At 46.2% G+C, this 25,862-nt stretch overlaps 1 protein-coding gene across 2 annotated transcripts in view; it reads right to left on the bottom strand.

The window, feature by feature from the left end:
- The window catches only part of LOC115191790 (mothers against decapentaplegic homolog 1), a 30,685-nt gene extending 5,091 nt beyond the window's left edge, over positions 1–25,594 (bottom strand). The window contains exons 1-3 of one of the 2 annotated variants that reach the window (XM_029749713.1): positions 25,504–25,594; positions 3,713–4,328; positions 863–1,168 (exon numbers count right to left, since the gene is read on the bottom strand). In XM_029749713.1, the coding sequence (XP_029605573.1) occupies positions 863–1,168; positions 3,713–4,112 (706 nt within the window). In that variant the 5' untranslated portion in view covers positions 4,113–4,328; positions 25,504–25,594. The remainder of the gene's footprint in view (positions 1–862; positions 1,169–3,712; positions 4,329–25,503) is intronic. The other variant, XM_029749714.1, reaches the window with a different exon arrangement.
- Positions 25,595–25,862: the final 268 nt, after the last annotated feature.

The following is a 25,862-nucleotide window of genomic DNA, read 5'->3' as shown; positions in this document are numbered from 1 at the left end:
TGATTTCAAATAACCAACAGGCTTTGATCATTTGAATAAGCTGTGTAGTGCTAGGGCAAAAACTAAAACATGCCCCCCTTGGGGTCCCGAGGACCGAGTTTGGGAAACGCTGACCTACACAGTACAGCTACCTGAATATTCCTGTCCTACGTCCTTTACTTACTGTCATCACCTACAGTAAGTCTATTGCTACTTAGCCTATTCCATTGTTTATATTAGATCAGCCATTTGCCTAGCACACACATATACACTGAGTGTCCAAAACATTATGAACACCTGCTCTTTCCATGACAGACTGACCACGTGAATCCAGGTGAAATCTATGATCCCTTATTGATGTCACTTGTTAAATCCACTTAAATCAGTGTAGATGAAGGGGAGGAGACAGGTTAATAAGGGATATTTAAGCCTTGAGCCATGGATTGTGTATGTGTGCCGTTCACCCTCGGAAGGTGAAAGACAAAATATTGAAGTGCCTTTGAACGGGTTATGGTAGTAGGTGCCAGGTCGAACCGGTTTGAGTGTGTCAAGAACTGCAACGCTGCTGGGTTTTTCAAGCTCAACAGTTTCCCGTGTGTATCAAGAATGACCCACCACCCAAAGGACATCCAGCCAACTTGACACAACTGTGGGAAGCATTGGAGTCAACATGGGCCAGCATCCCTGTGGAACGCTTTTGACACCTTGTAGAGTCCATGCCCCGACCAATTGAGGCTGTTCTGAGGGAAAGGGTGTGCAACTCAATATTAGGAAGGTGTTCATAATGTTTTGTACACTCAGTGTAGATACCCAAGAGGGTGATGCCATAATTCAATACATTGTTACCACACTAACCGTTATAAAAGTTATTAGTGAATTGTACCTGGCATCTGACCTGGCGGCTCACCTGGCATCTGAAATGGGCTGCCTGGGTCAGAGCTGGTGGGGGAGTGGGGGAAGGTTGCACTGCTGCCACTACCAGGGGAGCCAGGGTAGCTGTTCCCCCCAGGGGAGTGTGTCTGTGTCTGGGGGAAGTTCATCTGGGTGTTTGCCTGGGAGAAGGACTCTGGGAAGGTGGCGTTCTGGGGCATGTGGGGCTCGTTCTGGTGCAGAGGGTTGCGGAAGCGTGGTAGCATGCTGTGTTTGGCATTGAACTCGCTATTCCGCGGGACCAACACCGGGGGCAGCACTGAGAGAGGGGAAGGAGAAAGGACATCAGGGTCATGTTCAGTTGTCATGAAACCGAAGAAAACAGACAAAAACATGAAGAGACAACCTGGACTTGCCCAATAACAAATACATTTTATTTTCTGCTGTTATATGTTTTCTGTTGTGTACTCTAATGAACACAACCCAAGGTTAGTTACAGGAGCAGTTTCTGTATCTCTATACTGCTTTGAATGGTAAGTTATGGCCCGATTCGGCACAAAATGGCTGCCGGGTCTGTTGCACCATTGCATAGATAGACACTATATAACACATTCATAATAGGTGAGGCCAGTTTCCGTTTCAAATGAAAGGCACATCCAAATACACTCTGCTCTATAATCAATATTCCAATCATTAAATATTCTAGCCTTTACAACTCTCAGCAGACCTATTATTATTATTCCCCATTTAGTTTCATTGAGATGTACAGAGCCTTTTTAGTTGAATACCTGCTATGATGCAAAGGCTGACCCTGCTAGCAAGGGTATTGTGGGTAGCGAGGGTAGGGGGGTTAGCCCTCTCTTTGTGTCCCTAAGCCCCATGAGTCCAGTTAAAACACACACACACACACACACACACACACACACACACACACACACACACACACACACACACACACACACACACACACAGCCAGGATGGACAGAGTTCTTTAATTACAGCATCATAAAATGCCTCTCTCTTTCTCTGTCTTTCTCCCTCTCTCTCTTTCCCTCCTCCCTCTCTCTATTCACTGTGCACATTTGCAGATGGCCCTGCATTTTTGGAATTGCAGCTTGCAGCGTGTTGGTTTAGCCAGCAGTATTTGGCTTCTGTACCAGACATCCTGTTCAGAGAAAACATCTCTGAGGTGAGTGAGTCCATTTATGAAGAATCTATCACATGGAGGAAAATATGATAGTGGCTGGATGGTGATGTGAGGACCATTCAGAGGTATGAGATCAGATATAAACCACTAGAGATCTGTTCCACCAATATCCACCAATAGGTAATCAATATATCATTAAATAATGCTGAAACTAAGAGTTTTGTCAATGGAGGCAGGTAGCCCAGCGGTTAGGAGCGTTGGGCTAGTAATCTGAAAAGTCGCTGGTTGAGTAAGGCAGTTAGTTAAACCCCAACAACAACTGCTCCCCAGGCGCCAATTAAGGCAGCCCCCCACACCTCTCTGATTGGGTTAAATGCGAAAGACACATTTCGGTTGTGCAACTGACTATGTATCCCCCTTTCCCAATAAAATGCTACAATGAGAAAGATTACTGGTCAAAAGTTGTGTTTTAAATTCTAATTACAGCATATTCTGTTGACAAATTTAGTTTGAACGTAAAAAAAATCTCCTATTGAATACTATTGCATAACCAAATCCCAAGGTCGAGTCTGAACCCTGGCTATTGTTCTATATAAAACTAGTGTCAGGGCGTTTCATGTTATCTGTTCTATCCTGGTGTTACTGCTTTGGGACTAGCTCTGTCTGTGTGTGTGTGTGTGTGTGTCTGTGTGTGTGTGATGGGGGGAGGTGTGGACGGACAGGTGCTGCAGCCCAGTTGTTAAAACAAGTGTGTGAGGCGGGCATCCGCTCCTCCCTCCCATTGTGTGTGGCTTCCTGTCCCCTTCTTCCTCAGAGAAACACCACGTGTGTGTGTGTGTGTGTGTGTGTGTGTGTGTGTGTGTGTGTGTTCCCCGGGCCCGACCGGCCGCACAGAGCATGCCAAAAACAAAGCCCTCATTCTACCCCGGCTGGAATTTCCTGCTACACACACACACAAACACACACACTCGCCCCCCGTCCTGTAGCACCCTGTGGACAGCTGTTTCTGTCTAGTCAGCTGGGCCTCATCTTCTGCTTAGCAGACAGACAAAAGAGGACATTTGATGTCCCCTGTCCATTAGGGAAACAAATATCTTTCGGTTTCACATACACCCACACACATACACCCACACACATACACACGTGCACACACACACGTGCATACGTATAGGCACACGCACACACATGCATAAATACAGTACACGCACGCAAGCACACACAGCTGAGATTTCTGAGGCATATCTATAGTCTGTGGTGGTGTTTTGTTTCTCCCGAGTCTCAGTTCAGACAGATTAGAACACCTGGCTGACACGGGGAGGATATGAAAGGGGGAAAGGGAGAAACCATGGGAAGGGGAAAGCCACGAGCAGAGACGAGATAACATACGTCTGTTGATAGGGGAGGAACTGGCTGCTGGGGTGGGAGTGTTATGGGTTATGTGTATGGTTCACCATTAATGTTTCATGTTCAAGAGTGATGTGAAGGATCATAGGAAATGTAGGAACTATCACATAAACACATTTCGAAAGGGGTCATAAATCAAACGTGAAGTAAATGGGGAATTAGGCTGGAAAGATCTAGTGGAGAAACATTTGATATATTTACACAAAACGTAATTAAAAAGCATATCATCCTTGATGTTAATTTTACGTTGACTTTTCAGCACACCATAAACCCTCTAACGCTATAATACCCCCCCACCCTCACCCCACTCACCTGGACTATCCACTCTCTTGTAGTGGTACGGGTTGATGCAGACATCCTTCTGCTTGGAGCCAAACGGGTACTCACAGCACTCCAGAGCCTTGAGCTCATGATGAGACTGCAGGTCGGGCCACCTCCACACCCTACAGTAGATAACATGGGGTAAGCCCTTCCTGTGGGACACCTGGAGTCTTCCATCCAGGGAGCGAGGGATGGTGACACAGTTACTGGGCTGACCCGGGCAGCTCAGAGCCCTCTCCAACTCCTCCATTGCTCCCTTCTTCTTCTTCAGTTTCTTCACCAGCGCGTCCACGGCTTTCTCCGCCCATTTTTCCTCTTCGTCTCCTTGTTTCCAGCCGAGGAGGCGCTTGACGGCCGGGCTGGTGAAGGAGAACAGGGAGGTGACGTTCATGGTGACGTTCGTGTCTGTCGCCTCTTGCGACCGTGGCGTTGTCGGGACGCTACACGTGAGTGTGCGGGGTTGGGTTTTACAATGGAGAGATAGTCCACTTGGTGAGGAAAAAAGTTGGAGGTTAAAAGCTGCTGTTGTATTTTTTTAGGTGCCACTGAGATGGCTGGGTAGTCCTCGGTCTTCAAAGCTTCAGGACAGAACTTCTGAACAGGACACCTAGGAGGCAGATGGAGGAGATTAAACCAATGCTAACGAAATCCATAACACTTCTAACACAGACAGAGTTCAACAGAATCCCTTCAAGTGGACAGTTGAAGGAAGAGATGTCAGTGTTCCCACTAATCTTGCCTGGAAAGCAACTAGCGACCCTCCAAAGGAAACGGAGTGATTCTCTCTATTGGCAGAACGACATTGGCCGTGCGAGGAGAGAGGTCCAATGATGTCACTGTGTTATGACTTCTGGGAATTGACAGCAGTGGGGTTACAATGAACACCGTCCCACTACAGTCAGCAGCCATTCTCCAGATAACTTCCTGTACACACGGCCCTGTTACCGTCACATAACCACTCTCAAATGTCACTCAGAGAGACCTCTGTTTCAATATCAACACTAGCAAACTAAGTAGAATTAAGTCATGTATTGGGCATGCATTCTTGGAAGTATGCTAGAAAGGACATTAGATCATGGAATTATCTGCATTATCCAATATCATTCATTATCCAAATGATTTAGTTGAATAAGAAAATACACATAAAACATAAATTAAATTAGACCAACAAAGCAGAATTGTTGAGGTAGGATTTGGCAGCACTTGAAAGGAAACAGAACTTTATTGACTACACTGGGTTTTTATATTATCAAAAGAATGTTCTATAAAACACTCAGCAACAAACAGCTTTAAGTGCAGGAATCAGCTAGCGACATCCAGGCCAATAAAAGAGGAAATGCAGGACAAATGTGCCCCATTCACTGAGGTCCCCTGACACCAATTCACCAGGAGAAACAAGCCCACTCTCTCCTTCTGGAGGGGAAATAAGAGACCAGGGACACAATAGTTCATATCCCTTTTGAAGATATCACCAGTGATGGAAGCAAGTAGCATTTTGGTTGAGGATAGTATAGCCTACCCACTTTTCAGGTACCCACATAAATCTCTGCTTTATTGTGCATTCATTTCATTGTAAATGTTATATACTGTATCTATTCACCACGACAAAAATACACAAGTATCATATTTTTATACCCACCGAGTCAGGTACTGCTACTATTCCTACTACTACTACTACCACCACTGCTACTACTAATACTTCTAATGCTACTACTATTACTACTACTACTACTGATGCTGCTACTATTGCTACTACTATTATTACTGCTACTACTACTACTACTACTACTACTACTGCTTCTGCTACTATTACTACTATTACTACTGCTGCTACTATTACTACTACTATTATTACTACTGCTGCTGCTACTATTCAAATCAAATCAAATCAAATCAAATTTATTTATATAGCCCTTCGTACATCAGCTGAAATCTCAAAGTGCTGTACAGAAACCCAGCCTAAAACCCCAAACAGCAAGCAATGCTGAAAGAAGCACGGTGGCTGGGAAAAACTCCCTAGGAAAAACTCCTGAGAAAGGCCAAAAACCTAGGAAGAAACCTAGAGAGGAACCAGGCTATGAGGGGTGGCCAGTCCTCTTCTGGCTGTGCCGGGTGGATATTATAACAGAACATAGTCAAGATGTTAAAATGTTCGTAAATGACCAGCATGGTCAAATAATAATAATCATAGTAATTGTCGAGGGTGCAACAAGCACGTCCGGTGAACAGGTCAGGGTTCCGTAGCCGCAGGCAGAACAGTTGAAACTGGAGCAGCAGCATGGCCAGGTGGACTGGGGACAGCAAGGAGTCATCATGCCAGGTAGTCCTAGGGCTCAGGTCCTCCGAGAGAAAGAAAGAAAGAGAATTAGAGAGAGCATATTTACATTCACACAGGACACCGGATAAGACAAGAGAATACTCCAGATGTAACAGACTGACCCTAGCCCCCCGACACATAAACTACTGCAGCATAAATACTGGAGGCTGAGACAGGAGGGATCAGAAGACACTGTGGCCCCATCCGATGATACCCCCGGACAGGGCCAAACAGGCCGGATATAACCCCACCCACTTTGCCAAAGCACAGCCCCCACACCACTAGAGGGATATCTACAACCACCAACTTACCGTCCGAAGACAAGGCCGAGTATAGCCCACAAAGATGTCCGCCACGGCACAACCCAAGGGGGGGGCGCCAACCCAGACAGGAAGACCACGTCAGTGGCTCAACCTACTCAAGTGACGCACCCCTCCCATGGACGGCATGGAAGAACACCAGTAAGTCAGTGACTCAGCCCCTGTAAAAGGGTTAGAGGCAGAGAATCCCAGTGGGAAGAGGGGAACCGACAAGGCAGAGACAGCAAGGGCGGTTCGTTGCTCCAGCCTTTCCGTTCACCTTCACACTCCTGGGCCAGACTATACTTAATCATAGGACCTACTGAAGAGATAAGTCTTCAGTAAAGACTTAAAGGTTGAGACTGAGTCTGCGTCTCTCACATGGGTAGGCAGACCATTCCATAAAAATGGAGCTCTATAGGAGAAAGCCCTACCTCCAGCCGTTTGCTTAGAAATTCTAGGGACAATTAGGAGGCCTGCGTCTTGTGACCGTAGCGTACGTGTAGGTATGTACGGCAGGACCAAATCGGAAAGATAGGTAGGAGCAAGCCCATGTAATGCTTTGTAGGTTAGCAGTAAAACCTTGAAATCAGCCCTTGCCTTAACAGGAAGCCAGTGTAGGGAAGCTAGCACTGGAGTAATATGATCAAATTTTTTGGTTCTAGTCAGGATTCTAGCAGCCGTATTTAGCACTAACTGAAGTTTGTTTAGTGCTTTATCCGGGTAGCCGGAAAGTAGAGCATTGCAGTAGTCGAGCCTAGAAGTAACAAAAGCATGGATTAATTTTTCTGCGTCATTTTTGGACAGAAAGTTTCTGATTTTTGCAATGTTACGTAGATGGAAAAAAGCTGTCCTTGAAGCAGTCTTGATATGTTCTTCAAAAGAGAGATCAGGGTCCAGAGTAACGCCGAGGTCCTTCACAGTTTTATTTGAGACGACTGTACAACCATCCAGATTAATTGTCAGATTCAACAGAAGATCTCTTTGTTTCTTGGGACCTAGGACAAGCATCTCTGTTTTGTCCGAGTTTAAAAGTAGAAAATTTGCAGCCATCCACTTCCTTATGTCTGAAACACAGGCTTCTAGCGAGAGCAATTTTGGGGCTTCACCATGTTTCATTGAAATGTACAGCTGTGTGTCGTCCGCATAGCAGTGAAATTTAACATTATGTTTTCGAATGACATCCCCAAGAGGTAAAATATATAGTGAAAACAATAGTGGTCCTAGAACGGAACCTTGAGGAACACCGAAATTTACAGTTGATTTGTCAGAGGACGAACCATTCACAGAGACAAACTGATATCTTTCCGACAGATAAGATCTAAACCAGGCCAGAACTTGTCCATGTAGACCAATTTGGGTTTCCAATCTCTCCAAAAGAATGTGGTGATCGATGGTATCAAAAGCGGCACTAAGATCTAGGAGCATGAGGACAGATGCAGAGCCTCGGTCTGACGTCATTAAAAGGTCATTTACCACCTTCACAAGTGCAGTCTCAGTGCTATGATGGGGTCTAAAACCAGACTGAAGCGTTTCGTATACATTGTTTGTCTTCAGGAAGGCAGTGAGTTGCTGCGCAACAACTTTTTCTAAAATTTTTGAGAGGAATGGAAGATTCGATATAGGCCGATAGTTTTTTATAATTTCTGGGTCAAGATTCGGCTTTTTCAAGAGAGGCTTTATTACTGCCACTTTTAGTGAGCTTGGTACACATCCGGTGGATAGAGAGCCGTTTATTATGTTCAACATAGGAGGGCCAAGCACAGGAAGCAGCTCTTTCAGTAGTTTAGTTGGAATAGGGTCCAGTATGCAGCTTGAGGGTTTGGAGGCCATGATTATTTTCATCATTGTGTCAAGAGATATAGTACTAAAACACTTTAGTATCTCCCTTGAGCCAAGGTCCTGGCAGAGTTGTGCAGACTCTGGACAATGAAGCCCTGGAGGAATACCCAGATTTAAAGAGGAGTCCGTAATTTGCTTTCTAATGATCATGATCTTTTCCTCAAAAAAGTTCATAAATGTATTACTGCTGAAGTGAAAGCCATCCTCCATTTGCGAATGCTGCTTTTTAGTTAGCTTTGCGACAGTGTCAAAAAGAAATTTCGGATTGTTCTTATTTTCCTCAATTAAGTTGGAAAAATAGGATGATCGTGCAGCAGTGAGGGCTCTTCGATACTGCACGGTACTGTCTTTCCAAGCTAGTCGGAAGACTTCCAGTTTAGTGTGGCGCCATTTCCGTTCCAATTTTCTGGAAGCTTGCTTCAGAGCTCGTGTATTTTCTGTATACCAGGGAGCTAGTTTCTTATGACAGATGTTTTTAATTTTTAGGGGTGCAACTGCATCTAGGGTATTGCGCAAGGTTGAATTGAGTTCCTCGGTTAGGTGGTTAACTGATTCTTGTCCTCTGACGTCCTTGGGTAGGCAGAGGGAGTCTGGAAGGGCATCAAGGAATCTTTGGGTTGTCTGAGAATTTATAGCACGACTTTTAATCTTCCTTGGTTGGGGTCTGAGCAGATTATTTGTTGCAATTGTAAACGCAATAAAATGGTGGTCCGATAATCCAGGATTATGAGGAAAAACATTAAGATCCACAACATTTATTCCATGGGACAAAACTAGGTCCAGAGTATGACTGTGGCAGTGAGTAGGTCCAGAAACATGTTGGACAAAACCCACTGAGTCGATGATGGCTCCGAAAGCCTTTTGGAGTGGGTCTGTGGACTTTTCCATGTGAATGTTAAAGTCACCAAAAATTAGAATATTATCTGCTATGACTACAAGATCCGATAGGAATTCAGGGAACTCAGTAAGGAACACTGCATATGGCCCAGGAGGCCTGTAAACAGTAGCTATAAAAAGTGATTGAGTAGGCTGCATAGATTTCATGACTAGAAGCTCAAAAGACGAAAACGTCATTGTTTTTTTTTTTGTAAATTGAAATTTGCTATCGTAAATGTTAGCAACACCTCCGCCTTTGCCGGATGCACGGGGGGTTTGGTCACTAGTGTAACCAGGGGGTGAGGCCTCATTTAACACAGTAAATTCATCAGGCTTAAGCCATGTTTCAGTCAGGCCAATCACATCAAGATTATGATCAGTGATTAGTTCATTGACTATAACTGCCTTGGAAGTGAGGGATCTAACATTAAGTAACCCAATTTTGAGATGTGAAGTATCACAATCTCTTTCAATAATGGCAGGAATGGAGGAGGTCTTTATACTAGTAAGATTACTGAAGCGAACACCGCCATTTTTAATTTTGCCCAACCAAGATCGAGGCACAGACACGGTCTCAATGGGGAAAGCTGAGCTGACTACGCTAACTGTGCTAGTGGCAGACTCCACTAAGCTGGCAGGCTGGCTAACAGCCTGTTGCCTGGCCTGCACCCTATTTCATTGTGGAGCTAGAGGAGTTAGAGCCCTGTCTATGTTCGTAGATAAGATGAGAGCACCCCTCCAGCTAGGATGGAGTCCGTCACTCCTCAGCAGGCCAGGCTTGGTCCTGTTTGTGGGTGAATCCCAGAAAGAGGGCCAGTTATCTACAAATTCTATCTTTTGGGAGGGGCAGAAAACAGTTTTCATCCAGCGATTGAGTTGTGAGACTCTGCTGTAGAGCTCATCACTCCCCCTAACTGGGAGGGGGCCAGAGACAATTACTCGATGCCGACACATCTTTCTAGCTGATTTACACGCTGAAGCTATATTGCGCTTGGTGACCTCTGACTGTTTCATCCTAACATCGTTGGTGCCGACGTGGATAACAATATCTCTATACTCTCTACACTCGCCAGTTTTAGCTTTAGCCAGCACCGTCTTTAGATTAGCCTTAACGTCGGTAGCCCTGCCCCCTGGTAAACAGTGTATGATCGCTGGATGATTAGTTTTAAGTCTAATACTGCGGGTAATGGAGTCGCCAATGACTAGGGTTTTCAATTTGTCAGAGCTAATGGTGGGAGCCGTCGGCGTCTCAGACCCCACAGCGGGAGGAGCAGAGACCAGAGAAGTCTCGGCCTCCGACTCCGACTCGCTTAACGGGGAGAACCGGTTGAAAGTTTCTGTCGGCTGAATAAGCGACACCGGTTGAGCATTCCTACAGCGTTTCCCTCCAGAAGCCATGAGAAAGATGTCCGGCTGCGGGGACCGTGCGAGGGGGTTTATACTAACGTTACTATCTGTACTTGCTGGTGGCACAGACGCTGTTTCATCCTTTCCTACACTGAAATTGCCCTTGCCTAACGATTGCGTCTGAAGCTGGGCTTGCAGCACAGCTATCCTTGCCGTAAGGCGATCGTTCTCCTGTATATTATGAGTACAACGACTGCAATTAGAAGGCATCATGTTAATGTTACTTAGCTTCGGCTGTTTGAAGTCCTGACGAACCATGTCCAGATAAAACCTCCGGGGTAGGAAAGTTGAATGAAAAAAAAAGTTGAGTGAGGGAAAAAGTAAAAATATACGGTAATGAAAAAGTAAAAACCGTCAGGTAGCAAAGTGAAAACGGCAACAAAAACGCACAACAGCGTAAACAAGTCTGCAAGTTGTGACCGGAAGCAGGAAAAAAACTATTACTGCTACTACTATTACTACTACAATTACTGCTGCTACTACATCTACTACTGCTATTAATACTGCTGCTGCTACTTCTACTACTACTACTATTACTACTATTAATACTAATACCAATGCTACTGCTACCACTACTGCTGCTGCTACTATTACCACTACTACTGCTGCTACTACTACTACTACTACTACTGCTACTACTACTACTACTATTACTACTGCTGCTACTATTACTGCTACTATTACTACTATTACTATTACTGCTGCTACTACTACTACTGCTACTACTACTGCTACTACTACTGCTACTACTACTACTACTATTACTACTGCTGCTACTATTACTGCTACTATTACTACTATTACTATTACTGCTGCTACTACTACTACTGCTACTATTACTACTGCTACTAATACTGCTACTACTACTACTAATACTATTATTGCTACTACTACTCCTGCTGCTACTACTACTACTACTACTCCTACTAATCCTACTGCTACTAATACTACTATTATTACTACTACAATTACTACTACTACTGCTACTACGATTACTGCTGCTGCTGCTATTACTACTATTACTGCTACTACTGCTATTAATACTGCTGCTACTACCACTACTGCTGCTGCTACAACTACTACTGCTGCTACTACTACTGCTACTATTAATACTAATACCACTGCTACTACTACTACAACTATTACTAATACCACTGCTACTACTACTACCTCTATTATTACTACTGCTGCTGTTACTATTACCACTACTACTACTGCTACTATTACTACTTCTGCTATAACTATTACTGCTGCTACTACGGCTACTACTACCACCATTACTACTACTGCTACTACTAGTACTAATTCTACTACTACAGACTAACTGGCAGTGATGGTTCTGTGAGAACAGGTGCTGTTTACAACAGCTGGGTGTGTGTATGTGTGTGTGTGTCTGGCGGGGTGCCATTGGAGTCATGCTATTGCTAACCACGCTGACAGGGAAGCTGAAAGCGCCTCCTATATTTAGCCTAGCCGCCCAAACACATTTGCTAATTTAAAAAGCGGTGTAAGGGGAGGGGAGAGGTGTGTATGCGAAGGTATGTGTTTTGTTGTATGTGTGTGTGTGAGAGTGTGTGTGTGAGCGAGAGAGATGGAGAGAGAGAGAGAGAAAAGCTACATCAAGGGAAACCTGGGTTTGAGGGCAGATATCCTCTGTCTGGCCTGCTGCTGACCAGGGCCAGGCCCACACCCATGACACCACATTGGAGCAGCATTGTGTTTCAGCCATATGGGAGGAAGTACAGTTGAAGTCAGAAGTTTACATACACCTTAGCCAAATACATTTAAACTCAGTTTTTCCAATTCCTGACATTTAATCCTAGTAAAAATTCCCTGTCTTAGGTCAGTTAGGACCACCACTTTATTTTAAGAATGTGAAATGTCAGAATAATAGTAGAGAGAATGATTTATTTCAGCTTTTATTTCTTTAATCACATTCCCAGTGGGTCAGAAGCTTACATACACTCAATTAGTATTTGGTAGCATTGCCTTTAAATTGTTTAACTTGGGTCAAACATTTCAGGTAGCCTTCCACAAGCTTCTCACAATAAGTTGCGTGAATTTTGGCCTATTCCTCCTGACAGAGCTGGTGTAACTGAGTCAGGTTTGCTCACACACACTTTTCAGTTCTGCCCACAAATTGTCTATAGGATTGAGGTTAGGGCTTTGTGATGGCCACTCCAATACCTTGACTTTGTTGTCCTTAAGCCATTTTGTCACAACTTTGGACGTATGCTTGGGGTCATTGTCCATTTGGAAGACCCATTTGCAACCAAGCTTTAACTTCCTGACTGATGTCTTGAGATGTTGCTTCAATATATCCACATAATTGTCCTGCTTCATGATGCCATCTATTTTGTGAAGTGCACCAGTCCCACCTGCAGCAAAGCACCCCCACAACATGATGCTGCCACCCCTGGGATGGTGTTCTTCGGCTTGCAAGCATCCCCCTTTTTCCTCCAAACATAACTATGGTCTTTATGGCAAAACAGTTCTATTTTTGTTTCATCAGACCAGAGGACATTTCTCCAAAAAGTACGATTTTTGTCCCCATGTGCAGTTGCAAACCGTAGTCTGGCTTTTTTATGGCAGTTTTGGAGCAGTGGCTTTTTCCTTGCCGAGCGGCATTTCAGGTTGTCGATATGGAACTCGTTTTACTGTGGATATAGATACTTTTGTACCCGTTTCCTCCAGCATCTTCACTAGGTCCTTTGCTGTTGTTCTGGGATTGATTTGCACTTTTCGCACCAAAGTACGCTCATCTCTAAGAGACAGAACGCGTCTCCTTCCTTAGCGGTATGACGGCTGCGTGGTCCCATTGTCACGTCCTGACCATTGAGTGCTCTTATTTTCTATGGTAGAGTAGGTCAGGGTGTGACTGGGGGGGTTTATCTAGTTTATTTTTTTCTATGTTGGGGTTTTTGTATGATTCCCGATTAGAGGCAGCTGGTCATCATTGTTTCTAATTGGGGATCATATTTAAGTAGTTGTTTTTCCCACCTGTGTTTGTGGGAGATTATTTTGAGTTAGTGCATGTTGCACCTCTTGTCACGGTTTGCTTATAGGTTATTGTTTGGCTAAGTTTCACTATATAATAAAGATGTGGAACGATAGGCACGCTGCGCCTTGGTCCGTTCCTACACATACTCGTGACACCCATGGTGTTTATACTTGCATACTATTTTTGTACAGATGAACGTGATACCTTCAGGCATTTGGAAATTGCTCCCAAGGATGAACCAGACTTGTGGAGGTCTACAATTCTTTTTCTGAGGTCTTGGCTGATTTCTTTCGATTTTCCCATGATGTCAAGCAAAGAGGCACTGAGTTTGAAGGTAGGCCTTGAAATATATGCGTAGGTACACTTCCAATTGACTCAAATTATGTCAATTAGCCTATCAAAGCTTCTATAACCATGACATAATTTTCTGGAATTTTCCAAGCTGTTTAAAGGCTGTCACGGTTGTCGTCGGTGAAGGAGGACCAAAACGCAGCAGGCATGCGGTTGTTCATTTTGAACATTTATTAAACTCCAAAATGAACATACAAAAATAACAAAAAAACAAAACCACGAACAACAAAACAGTCTGGCAAAGCCTAAGGCTCAACACAGAACAATCACCCACCCTGAACCACATAAAACAAATACCCTCTGCCACGTCCTGACCAAACTACAATACTAATTAACCCTTATACTGGCCAGGACGTGACAAAGGCACAGTCAACTTAATGCATGTAAACTTCTGACCCACTGGAATTGTGATACAGTGAATTATTGTCACGATCGTTGTACAGAGTGAACCAAGGCGCAGCGTGAGTTGAGTTCCACAATTTTATTTCAGTGAAACAAAAAAACATCCAACGAACGTGAAGTACAGCACTGTTACGCACACCTCTAGGAAGAGGGAACGCAACACCCTGCTACAACTCAACTCTCCGTGGTGTGAAAGAGGTATGGGACTGTAGGTGTGAGTAAGGATGACAAAAGGCAGAGAATTACCGTTTACAGGGAGTTTATTCCATCGCACAGTAATTTTGGGGAAAAGGGGCTGGACGGAACCAAAGCAAAGAAAGTAAATATCAAAGCCCCCTCCTACCTTACCTGCCTACCCACTACTTACCTATCTAGCACCACCTGGTGCACTAACCAAAATACAGGGGATGGTCCGCCCAGGTCTTACCTAGTGTGCATAGACAGTAAACTACTACGGGTATATGTATGCCCGCGGGCCTCTTGCCTAAGCACTCCCTAGGTGCCTTCCCCTTCCCCCCTGGGAACCAATGAAACACAATAATACAAACTATTTCACAAAAAAAAACTGAGAAACACAGGATATCAAATAAGCTCTGACTGGGAAACAAACTAACACAGAACATACCATATAGAATAACTATCTTCAAAGTAATGACTCGGGACGTCGGGTTTGAGATGAAAGCTTCTTTTAGTAATAATACTTGTTCACGTTACATTTAACAACTTTAGATTCTACAAACAATAAAAGTTGCTAGCGAAAGACAGGATAATCACTTGTCACTTGACAACTGGCGCGTTCTCTCTACTTCCTGTCGCAAGGCATTCTGGAACTTGCAGTCAAAAGCGTAATTCAATACTAACCAATACAACAAAGTATGTATGTAGTTCTCAATCTCCAACACACAAATTCTAATACAATTACATATGTAAATAACTGTAAAGAAAATATCTTTAGATACAGCTCAATGAATTAACTTAAACATTAAGCTGCTCCCAGCAACAACTAACATAGGCAGTTATGGTACGTACTGTCTCACTCTCAGCAACAAGCAACAACCAACATATAATATAGCCATCAGCCTTCTCTCTCTCAGCAATCATCTAACACAGTACATACCAACTCTGTTAGCAACAATCAACATGATATAACCCTCAGTCATCAGCCTCCTCTCTCAGCAATCATCTGGTTCTTTTCTGAGCAACAGAACACTGGCATATATTGCTTCAGAAGGAGTCATCTCTCCAATCATCAATGGGGGCTGACCAATCAGCTGCTTGGGGAGAATTTCAGGAAGCCCTTTCCTGAAACACACTCACAAATACACAAACTACAACACAGAAACTGGGGAACGTAACAAGCGCGCACATAGGCACTAACTGAAACAATATCCCACAATGCAGGTGGGAGAAAGGGCTTTAGGGGCAACGATTACCAGCTGCCTCTAATTGGGAACCATACAACTCACCAACATAGAAATAGAATGACTAGAACACCCCCCTAGTCACGCTCTGACCTAAACACCATAGAGAACCAAGGGCTCTCTATGGTCAGGGCGTGACAGTACCCCCCCAAAGGTGCGGATTCCAGCCGCAAAACCTGAAACCAGATGGGGAGGGTAGGGGGGTGACTAGTGTCGGTGGCGGCTCCGGTACGGGTCATAGCCCCCGCCCAGACCCTGGATCCGGCCATGGCGCCGGGCTGAACGCCGTGCCTGGACTGGGCATCGGTGCAGAGGAAGGCTCCAGCCTTGGAGTGGGACTGGATGCCGTGCCTGGACTGGGCACCGGTGCAGAGGAAGGCTCCAGCCTTGGAGCGGGACTGGATGCCGTGCCTGGACTAGGCACCGGCGCAGAGGAGGGCTCCGGCCATGGAGCTGGGTTGGACGCCGTGCCTGGACTGGGCACCGGCGCAGAGGAAGGCTCCGGCCTTGGAGCTGGACAGGACACCGTGCCTGGACTGGACATCAGCGCAGAGGAAGGCTTCAGCCATGGAGCGGGACTGGACACCGTGCCTGGACTGGGCACCGGCGCAGAGGAAGACTCCGGCCTTGGAGCGGGACTGGACGCCGTGCCTGGACTGGGCACCGGCGCAGAGGAAGACTCCTGCCATGGAGCAGGACTGGATGCCGTACCTGGGCACCAGCGCAGAGGAAGGCTCCTGCCAGGGAGCAGGACTGGACACCGTGCCTGGACTGGGCATCAGCGCAGAGGAAGGCTTCAGCCATGGAGCGGGACTGGACACCGTGCCTGGACTGGGCACCGGCGCAGAGGAAGACTCCGGCCTTGGAGCGGGACTGGACGCCGTGCCTGGACTGGGCACCGGCGCAGAGGAAGACTCCTGCCATGGAGCAGGACTGGATGCCGTGCCTGGGCACCAGCGCAGAGGAAGGCTCCTGCCAGGGAGCAGGACTGGACACCGTGCCTGGACTGGGCATCGGCGCAGGCTGCACCGGACTGATTCGAGTGCGTGGAGCCGGCACAGGACGTACCGTACTGGGGAGGGGCACTGGAGGCCTGGTGCGTGGAGCCGGCACAGGTGGCACCGGACTGGTGACACGCACTTCAGGGAGGGTGCGGGGAGTTGGCACAGGACTCACCAGACTGCTGACAGGCTCTTTAGGTCGAATGTTGCGCAGAACACACCTGCACAACATCTCTCTCCTCTCTCTCTCCCAACTTCTCCACCGCCTCCCTGACGGTCTCTGGCTCTTCAGGGCGAGTGCGGGGAGCTGGCACAGATGGCACCGGACTGGTGTCACGCTCTTCAGCACGCCTGCGCTGCAGCATACTCCTCGCCAACATCATTCTCCGATATCCCTCCTCACACTGCTCCATCGACTCCCAGGCGGGCTCTGGCTCTCCTTGGCTCGGCCGACCACCCCTCGTGCCCCCCCAAAAAAATCTTGGGGTTTCTGTGGCCGCGGTCCCCGGCATCGTCGCTGTCCTTCCTGAGTCCTCTGCGACTCCCGCCAAGGAAGGGTCTCGTGTCCTCCCATGATTTCTTCCCAGGTCCAAAACTCCTTTACCTCCATCACACGCTGCTTGGTCCTTGCTTGGTGGGATATTCTGTCACGATCGTCGTACAGAGCGGACCAAGGCGCAGCGTGAGTTGAGTTCCACATCATTTTAATTCCCAGTGAAACAACAAAACATCCAACGAACGTGACGTACACATAAGCACTAACTGAAACAATATCCCACAAAGCAGGTGGGAGAAAGGGCTTCCTAAATATGATCCCCAATTAGAGGCAACGATTACCAGCTGCCTCTAATTGGGAACCATACAACTCACCAACATAGAAATAGAATGACTAGAACACCCCCCTAGTCACACTCTGACCTAAACACCATAGAGAACCAAGGGCTCTCTATGGTCAGGGTGTGACAATTATATGTGAAATAATCTGTCTGTAAACAATTGTTGGAAAAATTACTTGTGTCATGTACAAAGTAGATGTCCTAACCGACTTGCCAAAACTATAGTTTGTTAACAAGAAATTTGTGGAGTGGTTGAAAAACGAGTTTTAATGACTCCAACCTAAGTGTATGTAAACTTCCTGCTTCAACTGTAGCTATGGGATCTTTCTCTCTGTCTCTGTCATCACCACCGCCTGCATAGCAGCGACATCACTTCCAGTTTAGGCCTGCAGGTCTCTCCACAGGTGGAGAGGGAGAACATTCAGAGGACTGAAGAAGAGAGGACAGATGTTTCTTCTCTCTCTCGCTCTCTCTCTCTCATGGTGAGCAGCACATTTCCTATAGGGTTGACGACCTCTCCATGGGTGGACAGGGGGATGGGAAGGGTTATGATTGGAAAGGGATGGTAAAAACATTGTCATAATAATAGCTCATAATAATAGCTGGAACGGCGCAAGTGGAATGGAATCAAACACATGGTGCCATTCCACTAATTCCACTCACTCCATTACCACCAGCCCGTCGTCCCAAATTAAGGTACTACCAGCCTCCTGTGCGGTATACATATACAGTACCAGTCAAAAGTTTGGACACACCTACTCATTCAAGGGTTTTTCTTTTCTACATTGTAGAATAACAGTGAAGACATCAAAACTATGAAATAACACATAGAATCATGTAGCAACCAAAAAAGTGTTATATTTGAGATTCTTCAAAGTAGCCACCCTTTGCCTCGATGACAGCTTTGCACACTCTTGGCATTCTCTCAACCAGCTTCACCAGGAATGCTTTTCCAACAGTTTTGAAGGAGTTCCCACATATGCTGAGCACTTGTTGGCTACTTTTCCTTCACTCTGCGGTCCAACACATTTTTCCAGAAAATATGTATTTTAAGTTGTAGATTTTATTGTATATTTATGACTTTTGTAAATTGTGTCAAATAATTCAGCATTAGCTGCCATTGATACTATGTGGCCTTATTGAATTTGAAATAAACCATTCTCTCTCTTACAGGTTTTCCCGCCATTCTGGGATGAGATTCCCTTCCATGAACGGAGAAGGAGAGAAAATGAAAAAGCAATGATACACAACTCAAGACCAAAGACAGCTCTTGTCTGTCAATCTCAAACACAACCCTGCTTTGATGGGTCAGTCAGCCAGTCAGCCAGTCAAACAGACAGTCAGTCAGACATTTAGTCAGACAATCAGACAGATAGTCAGTCAGTCACTCAGACAGTCAGTCAGTCAGATAGTCAGACAGTTGGTCAGACAGTCAGTCAGACAGTTGGTCAGACAGTCGTTAAGACAGACAGTCAGTCAGTCGGTCAGATAGTCAGACAGTCAGTCAGATTGTCTGACAGTCGGTCAGATAGTCTGACAGTCGGTCAGATAGTCAGACAGTCAATCAGACAGTCGGTCAGACAGTCAGACAGTCAATCAGTCGGTCAGACAGTCACTCAGACAGTCAGTCAGTCAGATAGTCAGACAATCGGTCAGATTGTCAGACAGTCAGTCAGATAGTCAGATAGTCAGTCAGACAGTCAGTCAGATAGTCAGACAGTCACTCAGTCAGACAGTTAGTCAGTCAGTAAGTTGGTCAGTCACTCAGACAGTCAGACAGTCAGTCAGTCGACAGCCCATCACACCACATGCTCCAGACCAGCTGCAACTTGTAATCCAATTCAGATGGAGGATTCCAGGAAAGTAGAGAGTGATAGACTGCAACAGGAACATCTGGACAGACAGGCCTCTCTACACAATCACCTACTGTCAACAACATCATACACTTGGATTAGATCTTCTGGATTTCTCCAGTCCAGACCTTACTTGGGTATTTCCAAACCTGAGGATCTGAAGGGAATAGGTGTGACTTTCGCTCACAGTTAAAAACTGTACTTTTTATTTAGCTATTTCAGTCAAAATAAAACAGGACGTTTCTTCTGTCAATTGCCATCATTAGAATCTACTAATCTCCAAGGAGGATGTATAATGTATGACCGATATATGATCAGAGTTTGACCAGCGTAAAGGTCAAAATGGGATTGTATTGACGCTTGAAACAGACAATGCTCATATGGGGTTGGTTGTCTGTAGACCAGTCAAAATAGAATGGGGGCCGGTGTTGTGCCCTACTCTGGACTGTATAGAATGGGGCCGGTGTTGTGCCCTACTCTGGACTGTATAGAATGGGGGCCGGTGTTGTGCCCTACTCTGGACTGTATAGAATGGGGGCCGGTGTTGTGCCCTACTCTGGACTGTATAGAATGGGGCCGGTGTTGTGCCCTACTCTGGACTGTATAGAATGGGGGCCGGTGTTGTGCCCTACTCTGGACTGTATAGAATGGGGCCGGTGTTGTGCCCTACTCTGGACTGTATAGAATGGGGGCCGGTGTTGTGCCCTACTCTGGACTGTATAGAATGGGGCCGGTGTTGTGCCCTACTCTGGACTGTATAGAATGGGGGCCGGTGTTGTGCCCTACTCTGGACTGTATAGAATGGGGCCGGTGTTGTGCCCTACTCTGGACTGTATAGAATGGGGGCCGGTGTTGTGCCCTACTCTGGACTGTATAGAATGGGGCCGGTGTTGTGCCCTACTCTGGACTGTATAGAATGAGGGCCGGTGTTGTGCCCTACTCTGGACTGTATAGAATGGGGGCCGGTGTTGTGCCCTACTCTGGAGTGTATAGAATGGGGGCCGGTGTTGTGCCCTACTCTGGACTGTATAAAATGGGTGCCGGTGTTGTGCCCTACTCTGGACTGTATAGAATGGGGGCCGGTGTTGTGCCCTACTCTGGACTGTATAAAATGGGGGCCGGTGTTGTGCCCTACCATGGACTGTATAGAATGGGGGCCGGTGTTGTGCCCTACTCTGGACTGTATAAAATGGGGGCCGGTGTTGTGCCCTACTCTGGAGTGTATAGAATGGGGGCCGGTGTTGTGCCCTACTCTGGACTGTATAGAATGGGGCCGGTGTTGTGCCCTACTCTGGACTGTATAGAATGGGGGCCGGTGTTGTGCCCTACTCTGGACTGTATAGAATGGGGACGGTGTTGTGCCCTACTCTGGACTGTATAGAATGGGGGCCGGTGTTGTGCCCTACTCTGGACTGTATAGAATGGGGACGGTGTTGTGCCCTACTCTGGACTGTATAGAATGGGGACGGTGTTGTGCCCTACTCTGGACTGTATAGAATGGGGGCCGGTGTTGTGCCCTACTCTGGACTGTATAGAATGGGGCCGGTGTTGTGCCCTACTCTGGACTGTATAGAATGGGGGCCGGTGTTGTGCCCTACTCTGGACTGTATAGAATGGGGCCGGTGTTGTGCCCTACTCTGGACTGTATAGAATGGGGGCCGGTGTTGTGCCCTACTCTGGACTGTATAGAATGGGGCCGGTGTTGTGCCCTACTCTGGACTGTATAGAATGGGGGCCGGTGTTGTGCCCTACTCTGGACTGTATAGAATGGGGCCGGTGTTGTGCCCTACTCTGGACTGTATAGAATGAGGGCCGGTGTTGTGCCCTACTCTGGACTGTATAGAATGGGGGCCGGTGTTGTGCCCTACTCTGGAGTGTATAGAATGGGGGCCGGTGTTGTGCCCTACTCTGGACTGTATAAAATGGGTGCCGGTGTTGTGCCCTACTCTGGACTGTATAGAATGGGGGCCGGTGTTGTGCCCTACTCTGGACTGTATAAAATGGGGGCCGGTGTTGTGCCCTACCATGGACTGTATAGAATGGGGGCCGGTGTTGTGCCCTACTCTGGACTGTATAAAATGGGGGCGGGTGTTGTGCCCTACTCTGGACTGTATAGAATGGGGCCGGTGTTGTGCCCTACTCTGGACTGAATAGAATGGGGGCCGGTGTTGTGCCCTACTCTGGACTGTATAGAATGGGGCCGGTGTTGTGCCCTACTCTGGACTGTATAGAATGGGGGCCGGTGTTGTGCCCTACTCTGGACTGTATAGAATGGGGGCCGGTGTTGTGCCCTACTCTGGAGTGTATAGAATGGGGGCCGGTGTTGTGCCCTACTCTGGACTGTATAGAATGGGGGCCGGTGTTGTGCCCTACTCTGGACTGTATAGAATGGGGGCCTGTGTTGTGCCCTACTCTGGACTGTATAGAATGGGGGCCTGTGTTGTGTCCTACTCTGGACTGTATAGAATGGGGGAGGGTTTGGGCTACTCTGATAAACTTATATTAGCTTTATACAGAATGTTCTGAGAACAGGAGTGGTAAAAATGTAAATGAGAAACGAAAAGTAATGTGATGGGTAACGTTTCAGTATCACCTTATTAGTCATCAGACACAATAACTACCAAGCTAGATCACACATTATCTGATAAATGGTTACTACAAGTCATTATTTGATCACTGGTCGTTGGTTACTACAGGCGACCCCGTAGATCTGTGATAATCTGATATCCGATCCCCCTCCTAAAGGTAAGCCTGACCTACACTTTTCTTTCTTCCCTAAATCACATTAACCTCCCAAACATCTTCCAGCCCTGCCATCCCCTTCTCTAACCTCTCTTACCCAACACAGTGTGTGTCCCAAATGGCACCCTATTCCCTACACAGTGCACATAGTGCTATGGGCCCTATAGGTTGTGTAATATATAGAGAATAGGATGCCATTTGGGATGCAGTGTTACGCCTCTCACTTACACAAGTAGGGCCCAATGAAGCATCACACAAATATCTGTAGAGGACAGGTCCCACTCTTATCCGCCCTCTGCCCATTTAAGCTGAAACACACGCCGCCATTTACACAAGAGCTCCATAAAAGTGCCCAGGCAGAGCTATCTATCTCCCTTCCTTGCCTGCCATTCATTCAGCCTGTATTGGGTTAGTGCGCTAACTGCCGCTAACGCTAACCCGTTGGTGAGTAGTTAGCATAGCCAGGCAGAATTAATGGGAGTCAGAGGGATCTAATAGGTTAGCCCATGATCACATGTCATTGCCAAGGCCTGTTAGCCTGACCTGTGCCATTCCAAGCCTGCGTTAGCTGCTAGCCACCAATCCCTACCAATCCCATTGATCATTTTGCGCTAGCTGCTTCAGTCAGTGCTGTTAATCAATTTAGGGGCCGGGGCTGTAGGATGAGGAGCCAGTAATGATGCTCTCTGCTCTCTCCCCAGAGACGGGGCATTATAAAGAAGTTACATTATTTATCAGCAGGGCCTGGACGGGGCTTCCATTAGCCCCCACTCAATTGAGTCGCTGGCTATGAAGAGAGGAGTGGATGGAGAGAGGAATAAAGAGATGCAGAGAGATAAAGAGGAGAGGAGAGAGGGATGAAGAGAGGTAAAGAGGAGAGGAGAGAGGGATGAAGAGCTGGAGAGAGATAACGAATAGAGGAGAGAGGGATGGGAGAGGAGGGTGTGTATGCGTGCGTTCGCTCGTGTGTACGTTCGTGTGTACGTGCATGTGCAAGTGTGTCTGAGAGAGAGAAAAAGAGTGAACAGAGAGACCGAGAGACGAAAGAGGGAGAGCGAGAGGGAAAGAGAGAGAGGGGGGAAAGAGTGAGGAGAGAGAGAGAGAGAGAGAGAGAGAGAGAGAGAGAGGAACGAGGGAGGAGAGCGAAGGGGGATGAAAATTCTCGTTAATACACACACTGTCTAGCCTCTCGGCGTAAACCTTCCACTTCACACAAGAGTGTTCCCTCTAACAGTCAGCTCAGTAGCCCAACACAAATAGTGACTGTATGGCCTCGTTGTGCTGTCTCCCTCTCACTCTGTGTGGCCTGAGCCATTGCCATGGAGGAGGTGTATCTATTCCATGTATTATGTGTTCATTAATACACAGATAACAATCATCAAGTGCCAAAACTGGACATCAAAATTCAATGAATGAGTATCGATGAATCTCCAAAAAGCAGCCGGGAGAATTTGTCTCGGCAAGCAAGCCCTCACGAACTAGGCCTACCCACAACACCACGACACCACAACACCCAAACAACCATACCTCCCCAGTCTCTACAGTAGACAGAAATAACCAGACAGACAGACAGGAAGACGGAGAGGTGTTGCCCTTGGTGACTAGACACAGCATTGACCCAGGAGGTCTACACAAATCTAGGGTCAGTTATCACACACGCACACATGCGCGCACACACACACATCCACCACACCTCACATTAGCCACAGACATAACTCACCCACTGTAACCAACACATGGGCTTTCAATCAGCTATCCCAACCATCCCAGGGATTTGGGGTAAGCGTTGTTTGTGGTGGTTGGGATGGTCGGGAGGACACCTCAGGCCAACACATCATGAGGGGTCTGGGATGGAATAGGTCGGTCATATAGAGAAGGGCTATTCTGAGGATGCCTCTGTCTGAACTGAGAATGATGTTATGGCTGGAGACTGGAATGTGGTTAAGTTGTTTATTCCTATAAGGGGAAAATGTCTCTCCAAGTCCACCATGTGCTGTACCAGACTGAATACAGGAGATGTCCACCTATAGATGAACAGAAGAGGAACTGAGAAATGTGCCATTCCCTCTGTATAAGATCTAGGTTAAATGTCTACGCTAAGACTGGACTCATTTTTACAGTGTTAACTACACAGAAAAATACCTCATTCTCTGAGATAATATTGCATATGAATGATCAATATCACTATCAACACTAGGATTTAGAGATCCAGTAGACATGTCCCTTTCACTCCTTCTATTATCCTGTCTTTAGCGAACCCAACATCTATCTGTTATCAGACCATTCCAGAAATATCACATCTTTATAACTATGTAACACAGGCATTGCATCACAATAGAAATATCTATTTAAAAGTTTGAATAATGCCAAACTGTCAGTCTACAGTGTGCCCCGCAAAAAAAAAAACAGAAACAAATTGTTCTTTTATAATAAAACACAAACCTGAATTTGACAAGAATGCAGCAGGATTCAACAATTGTACTAAATCATGGACAAGGACAAATTCCAGTCCTTTGAGTAATCTGATATGTCATCTTCAATGATGTCAGGAGATCTGGCCCTGCTGCTCAGGGTCTCACAGACACACAGGCTCGCTCTGCATCCATGAGCCATGGAACACACACACACACACACACACACACACACACACACACACACACACACACGTGCACGCAGCACGCACACACACACACGCACACTAACACAATCATGTGCACGCGCGCGCAAACACACGATGGAAAAGATAGATAGCCTATGTTGATTATTTAAAGCCAGTCATTTAGCAATGAGACACAGCTTCCCTCCAAATGGACACTGACGTTGAGATGAAGATCACTGTTAATATCCAATTAAATATCGCAAATCTTGGTTTTGCATCTTGGTTTTGCTGCTACATGCATGATGCATGAACATAAATCAAATAATCTGCATGACATTTACAGATGGAAAGTAAACATGTGTGTCACAAATCTGATTGTTGATACTATTTCTGAGTACAAGAGGCCTACATCAGTAGCATATTAGATTTAATCACAACAAATACAGATGGACAGACTGATATCAAACATCATACCAACACAATGCATCACAAAGGTTAACCATCAAAGCAGACCGACACATTGAAATACACACATTGTGCACACTATTCATATTGTTCACAAGTACGTGTTCCAACTGTAGAATACACGAAAATACAATGTTACAAATATGAAATGAATCCCACATTCTACTAACGTTAATTGTCAATCAATCTCTGTTGCCAAATATGATAGACAGAAAAGTTTGAAGCCTAGAAATACACTTTCACTATCTCTATCCCTTTTAAAAAGTTGCAAATACTATTTTCTTATATGCAATAGATCTAGCCAACCGAACATACTCATTCCCCCAAGGTTGTTTATGTTTTGACGGGTGAAAAATAAAGTTTACAGTACCTTATAAACAGCTACGAAGCTCGCTCTCAACGCGTCCATACTATACAGCTGCCTGTCTTCGGTCTACTCGCGCTGGCGTCAGGGAGTCTCAGGGCCGGCGCACCCTCCGCGGAGCGCCAGTATCATGCCGCGGGATACAGTTTGGGGCGGTCCATGAATAACAAGACCTACTTTTACACATCTAACATTTTCATGCACTGTGGAATGGATTATGTAACTATAAAACAATGTATTATTTCGTGGAGTTTTTTTTTTTAAAGAGGGATAGCTCTTTTGCTATTTTGGCAGTGGAGACTCTAGAGGAGCGCCAAATTGATTGCCTGTAGAGGACTACATACTCATCTGAATCCTATGTTTGT

Source organism: Salmo trutta, chromosome 4 (genome assembly GCF_901001165.1).
Source record: "Salmo trutta chromosome 4, fSalTru1.1, whole genome shotgun sequence".
Lineage (NCBI taxonomy): Eukaryota > Metazoa > Chordata > Actinopteri > Salmoniformes > Salmonidae > Salmo > Salmo trutta.
This window is presented reverse-complemented; position numbering and strand designations above follow the sequence as displayed.